Here is a 16,135-nt window from a genome sequence, read left to right on the forward strand (position 1 = left end):
TGGGATTATGTAAAGAGGACAAATCTATGTATCATTGGCATCCCTGAAAGGGAGGGGAACAAAGTAAATAACTTGAAAGATATATTTCAGGATTGATATGGTTTGACTCTGTGTCACCACCCAAATCTCATCTTGTAGCTCCCATAATTCCCATGTGTTGTGGGAGGGACCTGGTGGGAGATGACTGAATTATGAGGGTGAGTCTTTCTGTGCTGTTCTCATGATAGTGAATTGGTCTCACGAGATTTGATGGTTTTAAAAACGGGAGTTTTCCTGCACAAGCTCTCTCTCTTTGCTTGCCGCCATCCATGTAAGATGTGACTTGCTCCTCCTTACCTTTTACCTTCTGCCATAATTGTGAGGCCTCCCCAGCCACATGGAACTATAAGTTCAGTAAACCTCCTTCTTTTTTAAATTGCCCAGTCTTGGATATGTCTTTATCAGCAGTGTGAAAACAGACTAATACAAGGATACCATCCATGAAAACTTCCCCAACCATGTTAGAGAGTCCAACAGTCAAATTCAGAAAATACAGAGAACTCCTGCAAGATTCCACACAAGAAGATCATTCCCAAGACACATAATCATCAGACTTTCCAAGGTCAAAATGAAAGAACATTAAAGACAGCTAGAGAGAAAGGGTAGGTCACCTACAAAGAGATCCCTATCAGGCTAACAGCAGACCTCTTGGCTGAAACCCTATAAGCCAGAAGAGACTGGGGGACTATATTTAACATTCTTAGAGAAAAAAAATCTTCAACCAAGAATTTATATCCAGCCAAACTAAGCTTCCTAAATGAAGGAAAAATAAGATCCTTTTCAGATAAGCAAATGTTGAGGGACTTCATTACTACTAAACTTGCCTTACAGGAGACCTTGAAAAGAGCACTAAATATAGAAAGGAAAGACCACTACCAGCTAATACAAAAACCCACTTAACCACACAGACCAGTGTCACTGTAAAACAACCACACAAACAGGCCAACATAATAACCAGCAAACAGCACAATGACAGGATCAAATCCACACATATCAATACCAACATTGAATGTAAATGGGCTAAATGCCTCACTTAAAAGGCACAGAGTGGCAAGCTGGGTAAAAAAGCAAGACCCAATAGCATGCTGTCTTCAAGAAACCGATCTCACGCATAATGACACTCATAGGCTCAAAATAAAGGGATGGAGAGAAATCTACCAAGCAAATGGAAAACAGAAAAAAGCAGGGGTTGCAATCCTAATTTCAGACAAAACAGATTTTAAACCAACAAAGATAAAAAAAGACAAGGGAAGGACATTACATAATGGTAAAGGGTTCAATTCAGCAAGAAGACCTAACTTTCCTAAATACATATGCACACAACATAGGAGGACCCAGATTCATAAAGCAAGTTCTTTATGAATCTGGGTGCAAAAAGACTAGACTCCCACATAATATTAATAATGTGAGACTTCTATACTCCACTGACAATATTAGAACATTGAAGCAGAAAATTAACTAAGATATACAGGACCTAAATTCACCATTGGAACAAATGGGTCTGCTAGACCTTTACAGAAGTCTCCACCCAAAAACAACAGAGTATACATTAATCTCATTGCCACATGGTACACACTTTAAAATTGACCACATAATTGGACATAAAACAATCCTCAACAAGTGTAAAAGAACCGAAATCATACCAAACACACTCTTGGACCACAGCACAATAAAAATAGAAGTCAACACAATGAAAATAAAACCATACAATTACATGGAAATTAAACAACATACTCCTGAATGACTTTCAGGTAAATAATGAAATTGAGGCAGAAATCAAGTTATTTGAAAATAAGGAGAACAAAGATACAACATACCAGAATCTCTGGGACATAGCTAAGGCAGTGTTAAGAGGGAAATTCATAGCACTAAATGCCCACCTCACAAAGTGATAAAGATCTCAAATTAACAACCTAACATCACAACTGAAAGAATTAGACAAGCAAGAGCAAATCAACCCCAAAGCTAGCAGAAGACGAGAAATAACAAAAATCAGAGATGAACTGAAGAAAACTGAGACATGAAAAACCATTTAAGAGATCAGCGAATCCAGGAGTTGGTTTTTTGAAAAAAGTTAATGAAATAGGCCAAGCATGGTGGCTCATGCCTATAGTCCCAGCACTTAGGGAGGCTGAGGTGGGCAGATCACTTGAGGTCAGGAGTTTGAGACCAGCCTGGCCAACATGGTGAAACCCATCTCTACTAAAAATGCAAAAATTAGCCAGGCGTGGTGGCATGTGCCTGTAATCCCAGCTGCATGGGAGGCTGAGGCAGGAGAATGCATGAACCCAGGAGGCAGATGTTGCAGGGAGCTGAGATTGCACCACTGCACTCCAGCCTGGGTGACAGAGCGAGACTTCATCTCAAGAAAAAAACTAATGAAATAGGCTAGTAGCTGCAATATTTAAGAAGAAAATAGAGAAGATCCAAATAAACACAATTAGAAATGACAAAGGGAATGTTACTACTGACCCCACAGAAATAAAAACAACCATCAAAAACTACTACAAGCACTACACACACGAACTAGAAAACCTAGGAGAAATGGATAAATTCCTGGACACATAAACCCTCCCAAGACTGAGCTAGGAAGAAATTGATTCCCTGAACTGACTAATAATGAGCTCTGAAATTGTATCAGTAATAAATAGCTTACCAACCAAAAACGCCCAGGACATGATGGACTCACAGCCAAATTCTACCAGACATACAAAGAAGAGCTGGTACCATTCCTACAGAAACTATTCTAAAAAATTGAGGAGGAGGGATTTCTCCCCAACTCATTCTACAAGGCCAGCATCATCCTGATACCAAAACCTAGTAGAGACACAACAAAACGAGAAAACTCCAGGGCAATATCCTTGATGAACATTGAATCCTCAACAAAATACTTGCAAACCAAATCCAGCAGCACATCAAAAAGCTAATCCACAATGATTAAGTAGGCTTCATCCCCGGGATGCCAGGTTGGTTCAACATGCAAACATCAATAAATGTGATTCATCATGTAAACAGAATTAAAGATAAAAGCCACATGATTATCTCAATAGAAGCAGAAAAGTCTTTTGATAAAATTCAACATTGCTTCATGTTTAAAACTCTCAATAAACTAGGTATTGAAGGAATATACCTCAAAATAATAAGAGTCATCTATGACAAACCCACAGCCAACGTTATACTGAATGAGCAAAAGCTGGAAGCATTCCCCTTGAAAACCGTTACAAGACAAGGATGCCCTCTCTCACCACTTACATTCAACATAGTATTGGAAGTCCTAGCTGGAGCAATCAGGCAAGATAAAGGGCATCCAAATAGGAAGAGAGGAAGTCATGCTATATCTGTTTGCAGACAACATGATTCTATATCTAGAAAACTCCGTAGTCTCAGCCCAAAAGCTCCTTTAGCTGATAAATAACTTCGGCAAAGTTGCAGAATACAAAATCAATGTACAAAAATCACTAGCATTCTTATACACCAACAACCACCAAACTGAGAGCCAAATCAGAAAGGCAATCCCATTCACAGTTGCCACACATACACACACAACCTAGGAATACAGCTAACCAGGGAGGTAAAAGATCTCTACAATGAGAATTTCAAAACACTGCTCAAACAAATCAGAGAAGATACAAACAAATGGAAAAACATCCCATGCTCATGGATAGGAAGAATCAATATCATTAAAATGGCTATACTGCCCAAAGCAGTTTACAGATTCAATGCTATTCCTATCAAACTACCAATGACATTCTTCACAAAACTAGAAAAAAATATTTCAAAATTTATATGGAACTTAAAAAGTGCACGAATAGCCAAGGCAATCATAAGTAAAAAGAACAAAGCTGAAGGCATCACGTTACCTGACTTCAAACTATACTACAAGTCTACAGTGACCAAAATAGCATGGTACTGGTACAAAAGCAGGCACATAAACCAGTGGAACAGAACAGAGAACCCAGAAATGAGACCACACATCTACATCTGATCTTTGACAAAGCTGACAAAAACAAGCACTAGGGAAAAGACTCCCTGTTTAATAAATGGTGCTGGGATAACTGGCTAGCCATATGCAGAAGTTTGAAGCTGGACCCCTTCCTTACACCATATACAAAAATAAACTCAAGATGGATTAAAGACAAATGTAAAACCCAAAACTTTTTTTTTTTTTTTTGAGACAGAGTCTTGCTCTGTAGCCCAGGCTGGAGTACCCACTGCAAGCTCCGCCTCCCGGATTCTCGCCATTCTCCTGCCTCAGCCTCCAGAGTAGCTGGGACTACAGGTGCCTGCCACCACACCCGGCTAATTTTTTGTATTATTTAGCAGAGAAGGGGTTTCACCGTGTTAGCCAGGATGGTCTCGATCTACTAACCTCATGATTTGCCTGCCTCAGCCTTCTAAAGTGCTGGGATTACAGGCGGAGCCACTGCACCCAGCTAAAACCCAAAACTATAAAAACCCTGGAAGACAACCTAGGCAATACCATCCTGGACATAGGAATGGGCAAAGATTTAATGGCGAAGACACCAAAAGCAATTGCAACAAAAGCCAAAATTGACATATGAGATCTAAATAACTTAAGAGCTTCTGTACAGCAAAAGAAACTATCAACAGAGTAAACAGACAACCTACAGAAAGGGAGGAAATATTTGCATACTATACATATGACAAAGGTCTGATATCAAGCATCTATAAGGAACTTAAATTTACAAGAGAAAAACAACCCCATTAAAAAGTGGGCAAAGGACATGAACAGACACCTCTCAAAAGGAAGACATACATACGGCCAACAAGCATATGAAAAAAAGCTCAATATCACTGATTATTAGAGAAATGCGAGTCAAAACCACCATGAGATACAATTTCACATCAGTCAGAATGGCTATTACTAAAAAGTAAAAAAAAACAAAAAAAAAACAAAACACATGCTGGTGAGGTTGTGGAGAAAAGGGAAGGCTTATACAATGTTGGTAGGAGTGTAAATTACTTCAGCCATTGTGGAAAGCAGTATGGCGATTCCTCAAAGAGCTAAAAGTAAAACTACCATTCAACCCAGCAATCCCATTACTGGTTGTAGACCCAGAGGAATGTAAAGCATTCTACCATAAAGACACATGTACACAAATGTTCATTGCAGCACTGTTCACAATAGCAAAGACATGGAATCAACTAAATGCCCATTTATCAGTGACAGACTGGATAAAGAAAATGTGGTACATATACACCATGGAATATTATGCAGCCATAAAAAATAATGAGATTATGTCCTTTGCAGGAACATGGATGGAGTTGCAGGCTATCATCCTTAGCAAACTAACACAGGAACAGGAAACCAAACACTACATGTTCTCACTTATAAGTAGGAGCTAAATGATAAGAATTTATGAACACAAGGAACAACAGACACTGGGGTCTACTTGAGGGGGGAGGGTGGGAGGAGAGAGAGGAGCAGAATAGGTAACTATTGGGTACTGAGCTTAATACCTGGTGATATGATAATATGTACAACAAACCCCTGTGACATGTGTTTATGTAACCTTCACGTGTACTTCAAACCTAAAATTAAAAAAAAGTAACATCAAAGATTACTGATTACAGAGCACTATAACAGATAAAATAATAATGAAAAAGTTTGAAAAATTGAGAGAATTACCAAAATGTGACACAGACATTGAGCACATGCTGTTGATAAAAAGGCGCCAATAGGCTTGCTTGATGCAAGGTTGCCACAAACCTTCAATTTGTAAAAAAAAAAAAAAAAAAAGCAGTATCTATGAAGCAAAATACAGCAAAATGCAATAAAACGTGTGCCCATATATAATATTTTTCATTAATCATATGTGGTTAAGTCCAGTTCCTAAAAATCTAGTTTCTGCTCTCCTTTTGCAGTGTTTTCATGGAAAATTTGTGTTAATGGGAAAAGGTGAGGAAATTTATTTTATGAAAGAAAGTTGTTTTGGTCTAATGCCCTGTGTTATTGGGTGTAGATTTGTGGGAAACAGCAGCTATATGCAGACAGGTCAGCATGGCATGCCTCAAATGGGAACTCGGGATTGGCAGGATGTGAGTCTGAAATAGAGAAGTACATGAGGTGAGGGTTGGCTAGACTACTACTTCAGCAAAGATTCAGCAGTAACGCATTGTTTTATATCTGTGAGGTTAACAGTCCAAGGTAAGCATTCTGGATAGACAAGTGATCTGGTGCCCACTTGGTCCCTTCCACGGTATTGCTCTGCCACCCCCAGGGCATATATCAGCTGCGTGGCTGAGGGAAAACTGGGAAGTCCAGCAGCTGGGAAAGGGAGAGCACCAAAGGCCATGGCAAGGGGTCTTCTTTTAACCAAGGGATGCCAAAGTGTCCATGTCCCTTGTGGGAACATTTTGTAATGAATAGTCACTTGGCCATATACAGCATGTAAGGTGACAAATGTGATTTTAACTGAACAGCCTGGTGCTCTGGGAAGAAGGAAACAAGTTTAAAGGGGACAGACAGCAATTTCCACCTAATGTGGCTCTGTCGGGATCTGTGTGAATTGCACGTAGCATGTTTCTGTTACACCTCTGTGCCCAGCAACCATTTTCATTGGTTGTGCCAGTGAACAGGGGTAAATTTAATAAGAGCTAGCATGCTGTTATGCTCTCATAGAGTCAGGGCAGCTCTCAAATGGTCATGTTACATCTTGTGGCATAAGAATATTTTATTAAGCACTTCATAACTGTCTAGTTTTCACGTGTGGCTAATTGTAGTGTTCAAATACTATTCTTAAGTCTCACTACCAGTAACTTTTCCTCTGAATTCATTAGGTAACTGTATATTCCAATTTGAGAAATTATTTTTTGCTTGACCTCATTTCTGGTGGTGGTGCTAGTGAGCTGTGAATCTGTCACCAGGCAGCCTGCAGGAGAGGGATGCCAAACATGAAGCGAGAGGCCTATCAAAGACACTGAAATCTGCAGAGTGAACCACACTCTATACTAAGAGTTGACAATGTCTGCAAAGCAGTGTAAAATATCCTAGATATATATTGCTTTAGTTTAGGGCAATGTTTAAGAAATGCAGAATTATTTGAATATTCATATATTTCATCTTTTGAAAGAATACTACATTGATTATGTAATTTTCTAGTGGTATGCCAGAAAGTGTTCTTTATGTCTTCCTAATGTTCTGAAAGTATTTTTCTCCCTTGAGGGTTTCCTTACCCAAAAAATGGCCAGAAGCTGAGAGCATTGGCTTTGATTTTATCTCCACTAGCCAGGTCATGAACTAGTTATATACTTGCAGTATCTTTTTCATATTTCTTATAAAATGGGAAATTTAAGAAGGGTTACTTTGTAACAAGACTGAGAAAAGAATTTTAGGCTCTAAAGTGATTTTCCATGATATCTGTATCACCTATTAGAGATCGTAGAACATCTGCGGAGACCTTGAATTTCTGTTACTGTGAATAACTATTTTCTTAGTCTTATTAGTGATAGAATTTGGTTGAGAAAAAATAAAAATTATGCTATCTCTAGCTAGTCATTAGGCGCATTGAATCCTTAGATCCCTTGGACCTCATGTAAGATCATAAAATCTTTTTTTTAATATATTTTTATTTTTTAAAGAATCGGGGTGTCATTCTGTCGCCCAGACTGAAGTGCAGTGGCACAGTCTTGGCTCAATGAAGCCTTGACCTCCTGCATTCAAGTTGTCCTCCAGCCTCAGTCTCCCAAGTAGCTGAGACTACAGGCACACACCACTATGGCCTGGCTAATTTTAAAATTTTTTTTGTAGAGGCAGGGTCATGCTATGTTGCTCAGGCTGGTCTCAAACCTCCTGGCCTCAAGCAATCCTCCTGCCTCAGCCTCCCAAATTGCTGGGATTACAGTTGTGAGCCACCACACCCAGCTCAAGATCATTCTTAATTGCAGAGTAATACCTTCTGAAGGAAAGAGGTGGAGGAAAAACTGGAAGGGGTAAGTCTTGCTGTGACAGTAAGTCTGAGCTGCTCCCCTTTGCTTGCTAGGTGGAGGAGGAACTGCAGGAGCAAGACTTCTTGGACCGCTGCTTCCAAGAGATGCTGGATGAAGAAGACCAAGACTGGTTTATTCCATCACGAGACCTGCCTCAGGCCATGGGACAGTTGCAACAGCAGTTAAATGGACTGTCAGTCAGTGAAGGTCATGATTCTGAAGATATTTTGGTAAGAGCCATATGTAGTTCCCCAGGTTATGTAGTGAAAAGAATATAGGATTTGGAATGACAGACTTTCTTTCCAGCCCTACAACCCTCAACAAGTCTGGAGCCCTGTGAGCTGTTGTTTCTTTGCTCGTTTTATGGGCATTATTAATAAGGGGTGCATTAAAGATGTATTGCTCCTCATAAAGCACTATAAAACATTACTGTTGCCAGCATCATGGGCTTTTTACTTGCCAAGATTGGACGCCACCAACCTTTACTTTCTAATGGGCTCTTCAAAGTAGAATTGGGATTAAGGATAACAATTTGAACACTGAAGAAGTTTCTTCTCAAATATCATTTGTTGCTATTCTTCTCTTTTACTGTCCCTCAAATCTGTATTTAATATACTTCTAAATGATTCTGTTATAAAAATTAGCTGTTCATTTTGGAAGAAATGTACTCCTGAGAGGTCATTTTCTCCACTTAGAATTAGAAAACCAGATAAATTAATTTCCTGCCTTTCATATGTATGTAACATCAGAAGTCTGTGAGCAGGCTGGGCACGGTGGCTCACGCCTGTAATCCCAGCACTTTGGGAGGCTGAGGCGGGTGGATCACCTGAGGTCTGGAGTTCGAGACCAGCCTGGCCAACATGGAAACCCCATATCTACTACAAAAATACAAAAATTAGCCAGGCATGGTGGTGTGCGCCTGTAGTCCCAGCTTGGAAGGCTAAAGCAGGAGAATTGCTTGAACCTGGGAGGCAGAGGGAGGCAGAGTTTGCAGTGAGCCAAGATTGCACCACTGCACTCCAGCCTGGGCAACAGAGCAAGACTGTCTCAAAAAAAAAAAAAAAAAAAAAAAGTCTGTGAGCAATATAGTTTTCACACAACTCATATTCTGAACAATCTTGCCCTGTGGTTTGCTAAGGTTTTGGATATTCACAAGAGAGTAGAGAACCAAAGAGAGTACAGAAAGATGAAGAAAAATAGAGACTGTGGTATCCAACCTGGTCTGATGGAGTACCCTGGTTTTCACCAAGTTAAGGTACTCAGTGAATTGAAAAATTCTTCTTGGAGTTGAACTTACAGGCCTCTGATGAGATTTTGGAAAGCATCAGGAAGGAAACAAGAGTCCGAAGAAGGAAGGAGAAGATGAGCTTGCTCAGGGCTATGTCAGGTGCAGTTGAGATAACCTAGCAATAACAGCCTGAGTTACAAGGAATTTTCTTTCTTTCTCTCCCTAAAGCTAAGGGAAGGTACTGATAATGATGGACTGGGTAAGTTTTAAAATGCAGCTTGCCTTAGGATTTACTATCTCTTGGTTCTTATTTCAGAGCAAAAGTAACCTGAACCCAGATGCCAAGGAGTTTATTCCAGGAGAGAAGTACTGAGCCGAGAAAGCTTTGAGGAAGACTTGTCTGTCCCCACATCTGGGGATAGTAATGCACAAAATGGTGGAGCTGAAGAGGGGGATGGGGCGGGCGAGGGGTGCACAGCGGGAAGGGGAGTGGTGGTCTCACGATACTGTGACTCTGAGTAACTAATATGCTCAGTCTTATTCTAAGCCTCTGAGTATTTCTATTTTGTTCTGCTGACTTTTGTTTGGGGAGTTTCCTGTTTTGTTTTTTCAAATAGCTCTTTCGAGTTAAGGAAATTGCATTTTCCCCCCTTCATCAGAAGTGTTCCGTGGTGTGTATTTAAACAAAATAAGCTGACTAAGAAAAACTGGATATTTAGGAAATGCCCCTCTCACCCTGCTGTATACTTATCAGGGACAGTGAGCACCTGGAGAGCTTTTTGTGGAATCTATTGAGTTGGATGGGAAAAGGGACAAGCAGAAAGAGCAGGTGGTGCAAACTGGAATTTGAGGCTCAGCTGCCCCACCCCCGGGGTCTCCTGCAATGAACTCAGATAACCAATGTCCTGTCAAGCCCTTGCCTGTTTGTCCTGAACCCCATTCAAGAAAACACAGACTTAAAGTACTTAGTTTACAGTAACTTTTGATGATTGTTGAAAGTTGTAAATCAGAAGGTAGGGCTGTGATGGTGGTTGTCACTTGAGTCATTTAGTTACTGTTGTCCTGTTCATAAGCCTGTGTTCACCACCACCATCAGACTCACCATTTATAAGTAGAAGAGCACTAGGGTTGATCTGCCACCTCATCTTTCATGAAGTCTATTCCCCAGCCTCCTTTTTAAGAAAAGATACTGCTACCAAAGGCATAGGGGAGGCCTGCTGTGCTGGCAATTAGCATGAGCCTGCAGAAGTCATCCTTGAATCTGTTGTGTCTTAATTTTATTTGGACAGTTTTTTTTTCCAGCCTCATCAACACTTGGTCTTCCTGGTGTCTTAATTCCCTCAGACAAGTTTATGCACTTTTTTAAGGAAATATTTTTCAGGACACTAGTAAGAAGCTCAGTTCACAGTTTGGATATTTCTTCCCACATTACAGAATTATGGAAAGGAACTCAAAATCAGCCTAGGAAAGTGAGTCCTGCTTGACCCATGTGACTGTGTACCTGACCTTCTGGGATCTTTTCAGCTATTAAAACATTTTACTGTTCCCACATACCCAGCTTTGCAAGTTTTGTAGATTGACCTCTTAGGGTGTGTTTCTTTGTCTTTCCTGCCTTTAACTTGCTGGGGTCTTTTGTTGCTACCCCTAAGGAACTAAACTGGGTGCCAGGAGCTACCTTCGTGTATAGAGATGTAGATGGCAGTGTGGGGTACAGGAGAGCCATCCAGGCCATTCTCCCAGGGATGAGGAATTGGAGAGCCCTGAAGATAATAGTGGCTTCTTTCTGATTGCTTCTGTGCTGTGTGATAGGCCTAATAGGGAAAAGATATGTAACTTGAAACAAAGTTGGTATAAATTCAGTATGTGGCTGTGGGACAGAGGTTGGAAGGAAAGGACTAGGGTATGGAAAGCTGAAGAAATTCTCCTTATGAGCTCTCGTTGACTTTTTGAACAGTGATAAGCTAATGCCAGATTTAAAATACACATTTTTTCCTATTTGAGTCTGTAGGATTATATCATTTGAAAAAATTGCCTTCCTTGTTAGGTCACATGTCATAGGAGAGTAGCTTAGAGAACTTGCATTACCAGACAGACACATTAATTCCCAAAGCCTCTATGTTGAGAGAATGAAACTGTTAACTCTTTTTCAGAGAGGACTATGAATAAAGAAACTTCTTTATTCAAGCTTCAGCTTTCAGCTGGGTTGTTTCCTCTAAAAAGGAAAGGGCATTGCAAGTGCATAGAGGAAATCTCTCCCTTCTGGGACTGCTTTTCCTCCTCCATCCTCGTGAGCCTGTCCAAGCTCAGAATTCCGAAGGCTGTTAGAAATGCGTTGGGATTGCAGAGAGAAAGGAGCTTGTCTTTCCTTCTGCTGTGCTGGTCTGTTTTGGATGTCAGTCTTCAGGACTATGAAAACTTCCTGCGAGTTTAGCATGGACACTGAGGGCTGGCATTTCTAGTCTTCTTCAGACACTGAACATGCCGACTCCAGGTATAGGAAGCAGCTAGCAAATTGATTCTTTTTTAAATGCATAGGACTCTGCTTCCGGCGGTTCCTCTTGTAGTCCAACTCTTTTTGCCATCTATTTATGTTGGGAGGTGGGGGCACAATTGTCACTCACGACACAGGCTAGTTAGAGTTTGCTACCTTCTTAGCAGAAAATGCATGTGTGTCTTGTTGGACCTTCACTGGGGAAAGGCTGGGAGCCTCTGGCTGTCAGTAACTTTTCTCACAAAAGAAGAACCAGCAAGCCAGACTGGACACCTTTACCCTTTAATGGTAAGACTTGTATTTATAAGGGGTAATTTTGATGTTGAATTTAAGCCACTACTTTGTTTAAACTTTTTTAAATTGGCAACTAGAAGTTTGAGAATTTGTATAGAAATGGAACATGTATTTTTAACAGTTGCCAATCTGGCTGGTCCCAATGTTAGTTTATTAGTGATTGATCTGTAATTATTGGGATTATTTATTCAACTCTAAAATTCCAAGACGAAAATAATTTATCTCTTTCTTTTCAAGGGAAAAAAACCCAAATGAATGCATTTTCAGTTTCTCCAGGCCTTTGAACTGCAGCAGAAAATTCAAGGATACAGCCTAGGCCTGGGCAAATGCAGCCCTGGGTCTTTGGGCCAGTTTCTGACAATAATAGTTGAGTTTTGGGAATCACATAAGGGTGAAACCAGAAACAATCCTAAGGAAAGGCTTGACCTTTGTAACACCTTTAGTTTCCAAAGTCACAGCAGCTGGGGTCCCTCTTTTTTTTTTCTTTTTTTTTGAGACATAGTCTCACTCTGTCACCCAGGCTGGAGTGCAGTGGTATGACCATAGCTCACTGCAGCATTAAATTCCTAGGCTCAAGCAATCCTCCCATCTCAGCCTCCCGAGTAGCTGGGACAACAGGTACGCACCACCACGGCCAGCTAATTATTTTTATTATTTTTATTTTTTGTAGAGACTGGATCTTGCTCTATTTCCCAAGCTGCTCTTGAATTGTTGTGCTCAAGTGATTCTCCCATCTCAGCCTCCCAAAGTGCTGGGATTATAGGCTGGGTGTGGTGAGCCACCCCAGCCTGGGGTCTCTTTAATTAAGGTTATAATGCTAACCATGGCTTAAAATACTAAGCAACATTTTCCAAATTGTTTATTACTATTGCTTTCATTTTGGAGAAGCTGGGAAGTAAGGAGGTGAGGTGAATACTCTGATAATTAACACGTGTTAGAGAGGAAAGTTGTGTGAAGAGGCTGCCAAAGTAAACAGCACGAATGAATCTTCTTGTACTAGGGCTGCTGCAAACCCCAGGTAGACAAATGACAGCCCAGGCTCCTGAACCATCGGGAACCCAGGAGTCTACCCTACTGTGAGGAGGGGGCAGGCCTTCGTCAATAAGGGTCCCACCATCACGGGCTAATAATCTTTCTCAGTTTAGGTGATATTGAGGTATTGAAAGTGTTAGAAATCTGACAGATTTGACCAAGATTTGGAGATGTCCACATATTGGGAAGGACTGAGTGTCCCTAGCCGCTCTCTGGGATAACACGGACGTCATTAGTTTGCGAAGTGGGTGGGAAGAACAGGAGGATTGACTCTAATGTGGTGTGCAGTGGGGGCCTTGATGTCCTTCTGCCTCTGTCCACATTTCCCCATGTGACTCATTGCACCCTGCATTGCTCACAGGGATCATTAGTTCTCCCGGTAGACAGAGCACCTCTGCAGCCTCTGCTCTGCTGCCTTGTGAATTTCCTACACAGACTTGGTTAGTTACAATTTGGAAACAGTTTTTTTGGGTTTTTTTCCTTTGTTTTAATCTTCTCACAATGAAGCTGCTATTGGTGACAGGGACAGGGGAGCAGGAAGCCAACCCAGGGAAACATGCGAGTTTCCTGCACACCACTTGGTCACCTGCCCTCACTGGCCAACCCCCTACTGCTGTTCCCAGTCAGTCTGGTTTTTAGAGGCATTGTGGCAATAGAATAGCTGGATACACTAATCTCTACAAGGTGTCAGGCAGGAGATTCACCTTCCCCAGTCCCAGGGGACAGGAGAGAAATCTGTAAAGGGACAGATGCACCATCTTTATTTCAAAAGAAAAAGCTCCCTCAGATTGTGTTACTAGGAGTCTCTTTTGTGACATTTACTGAGTTTCTCCCCAATCTTACCTTCCTATTGGCTAGTTTTTAAATAAAAATAAACATTTTAGGCTAATATGACAAAAATGAGATAAAATCTTAAAAACATTGTACTAGTGTACAGTTACTAAAATGTGCTTACTATGAAACAGTAAAATATTTCACTCTGTAAATCATCACTAAGTAGTTATTCTGTCCTGTTGATTATGAGCCTCCAAAAATGTTTAATGCTTGAAGGATGGTTTGGGAGGCAGGGAATCCTTTTCTTAAAACAACTTTAATGAGGCATATGTTACATATCATAAAACACCCATTTCAAGTGTACATTTCAGTGATTTTAGTAACTTCCCTCAGTGGTGTAGCTATAACTATTACTCAGTTTTAGAACATTTTTATCCCTCCCAATAAGATCCTTCATGCTCTTTTACAGTTAATCCTGTTCTTACCCCCAGCAACCACTAATCTACTTTCTCTATAAATTTGCCTTTTCTGGACAGTTCAAATCAATGGAATCATACAATATGTGGTCCCTTGGGTCTGGCTTTTTTACTTAGCTAATGTTTTTGAGGTTTGTCCATGACAGATAACGTCTTGGTAGTTTGTTCCTTTTATTGCTGAGTAGAATTCTGTTGATGGATGTACCACATTTTGTCAGCAGAGAGCCTTTTAAACTTGGATTCCAACTTCCTGTTGTCTAAACGGAACCCTCCAAACGTAGGACTTATAGGGGAAGCTGCTGTGCATGTCAAAAAAACTACTAATCAGAATGAGCTTTGTCATCCAGAGCCAGAACTGCCGCAGAAATTTTTATAATTTTGCAACTTCTTTTTTTACAAGGAACTTTTGTGCTGCTACACATCAGGACTTTTGAAGCATCCAATAAATCCATTTAATAAGTATGAGCATGTGTCTGAGTGGACAAGAAAGTGAAACCATCCATGCTACATTGGATAATTTTTCCTCCCCCAGACTGGATAGGGAATCTCAACTTTCAAAATAGAGTATCCTGGCTCCATTTACAAAGCTGCACAGGCATTAAAGATCGTGCTGCCTTTGTTAGGCAGATTTGGAGGGGAGGCCCAACAGCAAAGATGGAGAGGAAAAAGGGAGTGGAGCTTGTGGAACAGGAAGCCCCCCAGGGTCTGTGCAGGGCTGCTCAGCTCTTGAGGATGTTGTGGATGGTGAAGTGGTGATGGTGTCCCGGAGCAGCCCAGCACCTCCACTGGGCCCAGAAGGTCTTGACTTCGGACACTTACCCCTGTTTCACAAGTGTTTATAAAGCTGTTTTTGCCTTTGTTTTTCTCCTAAATAATCATTACTTGGTAGTTATTAATCCTTCTTTGGGGGAGGGACAGGGCTTTAAAACTGAAGAAAATAATTTTCATAAAAATATCAAAAATGGAAAAAAGTTACTTTGTAAAAAATTTGCTATACAAACCAAATGGCAGCTGTTGAGAATCTCAATAAAATGTTAAATGCATTTGCTGGCAGTGGTACCCTTTTGCCTAAGGTTGGGTCACTGTGTTATACCGTGTGTGTTTGGGGTGGGGGGAGGTGTGAAACTTTTTGTCTCACACATAAATTGTCTCATGGGTCATAATCTTAGTTGCAGTTTTCCTTTCAAATAGGGTTGCAAAGTAGAAAACATGGGCTTGGAAGTGACAGACCTGAGTGAATCCCACCTTCACTACTTTGTGCCATTGGCCGGCACTTTATTTACAAATAACCTCTATTTGTAAAGGTGCAGCACCTGTCCCCTGGAACTGTAACAACAGATTTTTAAAATACTGCCTGGCACATAATAGGCACTTAATACATGGTCGCCAGTAGTGGCAATTGTTATGTCCAACTTTGAACAAAGAGGCAGTGACATCTTTGGGCTAGAAGGGAAACTAGGCATTTGTTTTCCTGTTTCTGGGCAAAACTGACAACCTACCTAGAAAACAAGTATTCCGTATCTGCCTTTCAACTATTGAACAAGTTTGAGAGCGTGCTACATGTCAAGCATTCTCTTAGGGACAGGGGCTATGAGGGTTACCAGGCCCATTTTTTCCTCCCCCAGACTGGACAGGGAATCTCAGCTTTCAAGAGAGTATCCTGTCTCCATTTACAAAGCGGCACAGGTATTAAAGATTGTGCTGCCTTCGTTAGGCAGATTTGGAGCAGCAGCCACATCCCTGCTGTTGTGATTATGGTTTGCTGATGCCTAATTATTTCAACTTAAACCTTGCTCAAATCTCCCAGTGATTTCTTGAGGGGCTTTATCATATGGTTAAAAAATTATATGG

General features: G+C 40.8%; 1 protein-coding gene across 4 annotated transcripts in view; it reads left to right on the top strand.

Annotated features, from left to right (window-relative positions):
• The window catches only part of PAIP2B (poly(A) binding protein interacting protein 2B), a 44,115-nt gene extending 28,788 nt beyond the window's left edge, over positions 1-15,327 (top strand). For all 4 annotated transcript variants that reach the window (XM_003808169.4, XM_008960269.4, XM_008960270.5 and 1 more), the window contains exons 3-4: positions 8,043-8,219; positions 9,534-15,327. In XM_003808169.4, coding sequence (XP_003808217.1) covers positions 8,043-8,219; positions 9,534-9,590 — 234 coding nt within the window. In that variant the 3' untranslated portion in view covers positions 9,591-15,327. The remainder of the gene's footprint in view (positions 1-8,042; positions 8,220-9,533) is intronic.
• Positions 15,328-16,135: the final 808 nt, after the last annotated feature.

This window comes from Pan paniscus, chromosome 12 (assembly GCF_029289425.2).
Source record: "Pan paniscus chromosome 12, NHGRI_mPanPan1-v2.0_pri, whole genome shotgun sequence".
Lineage (NCBI taxonomy): Eukaryota > Metazoa > Chordata > Mammalia > Primates > Hominidae > Pan > Pan paniscus.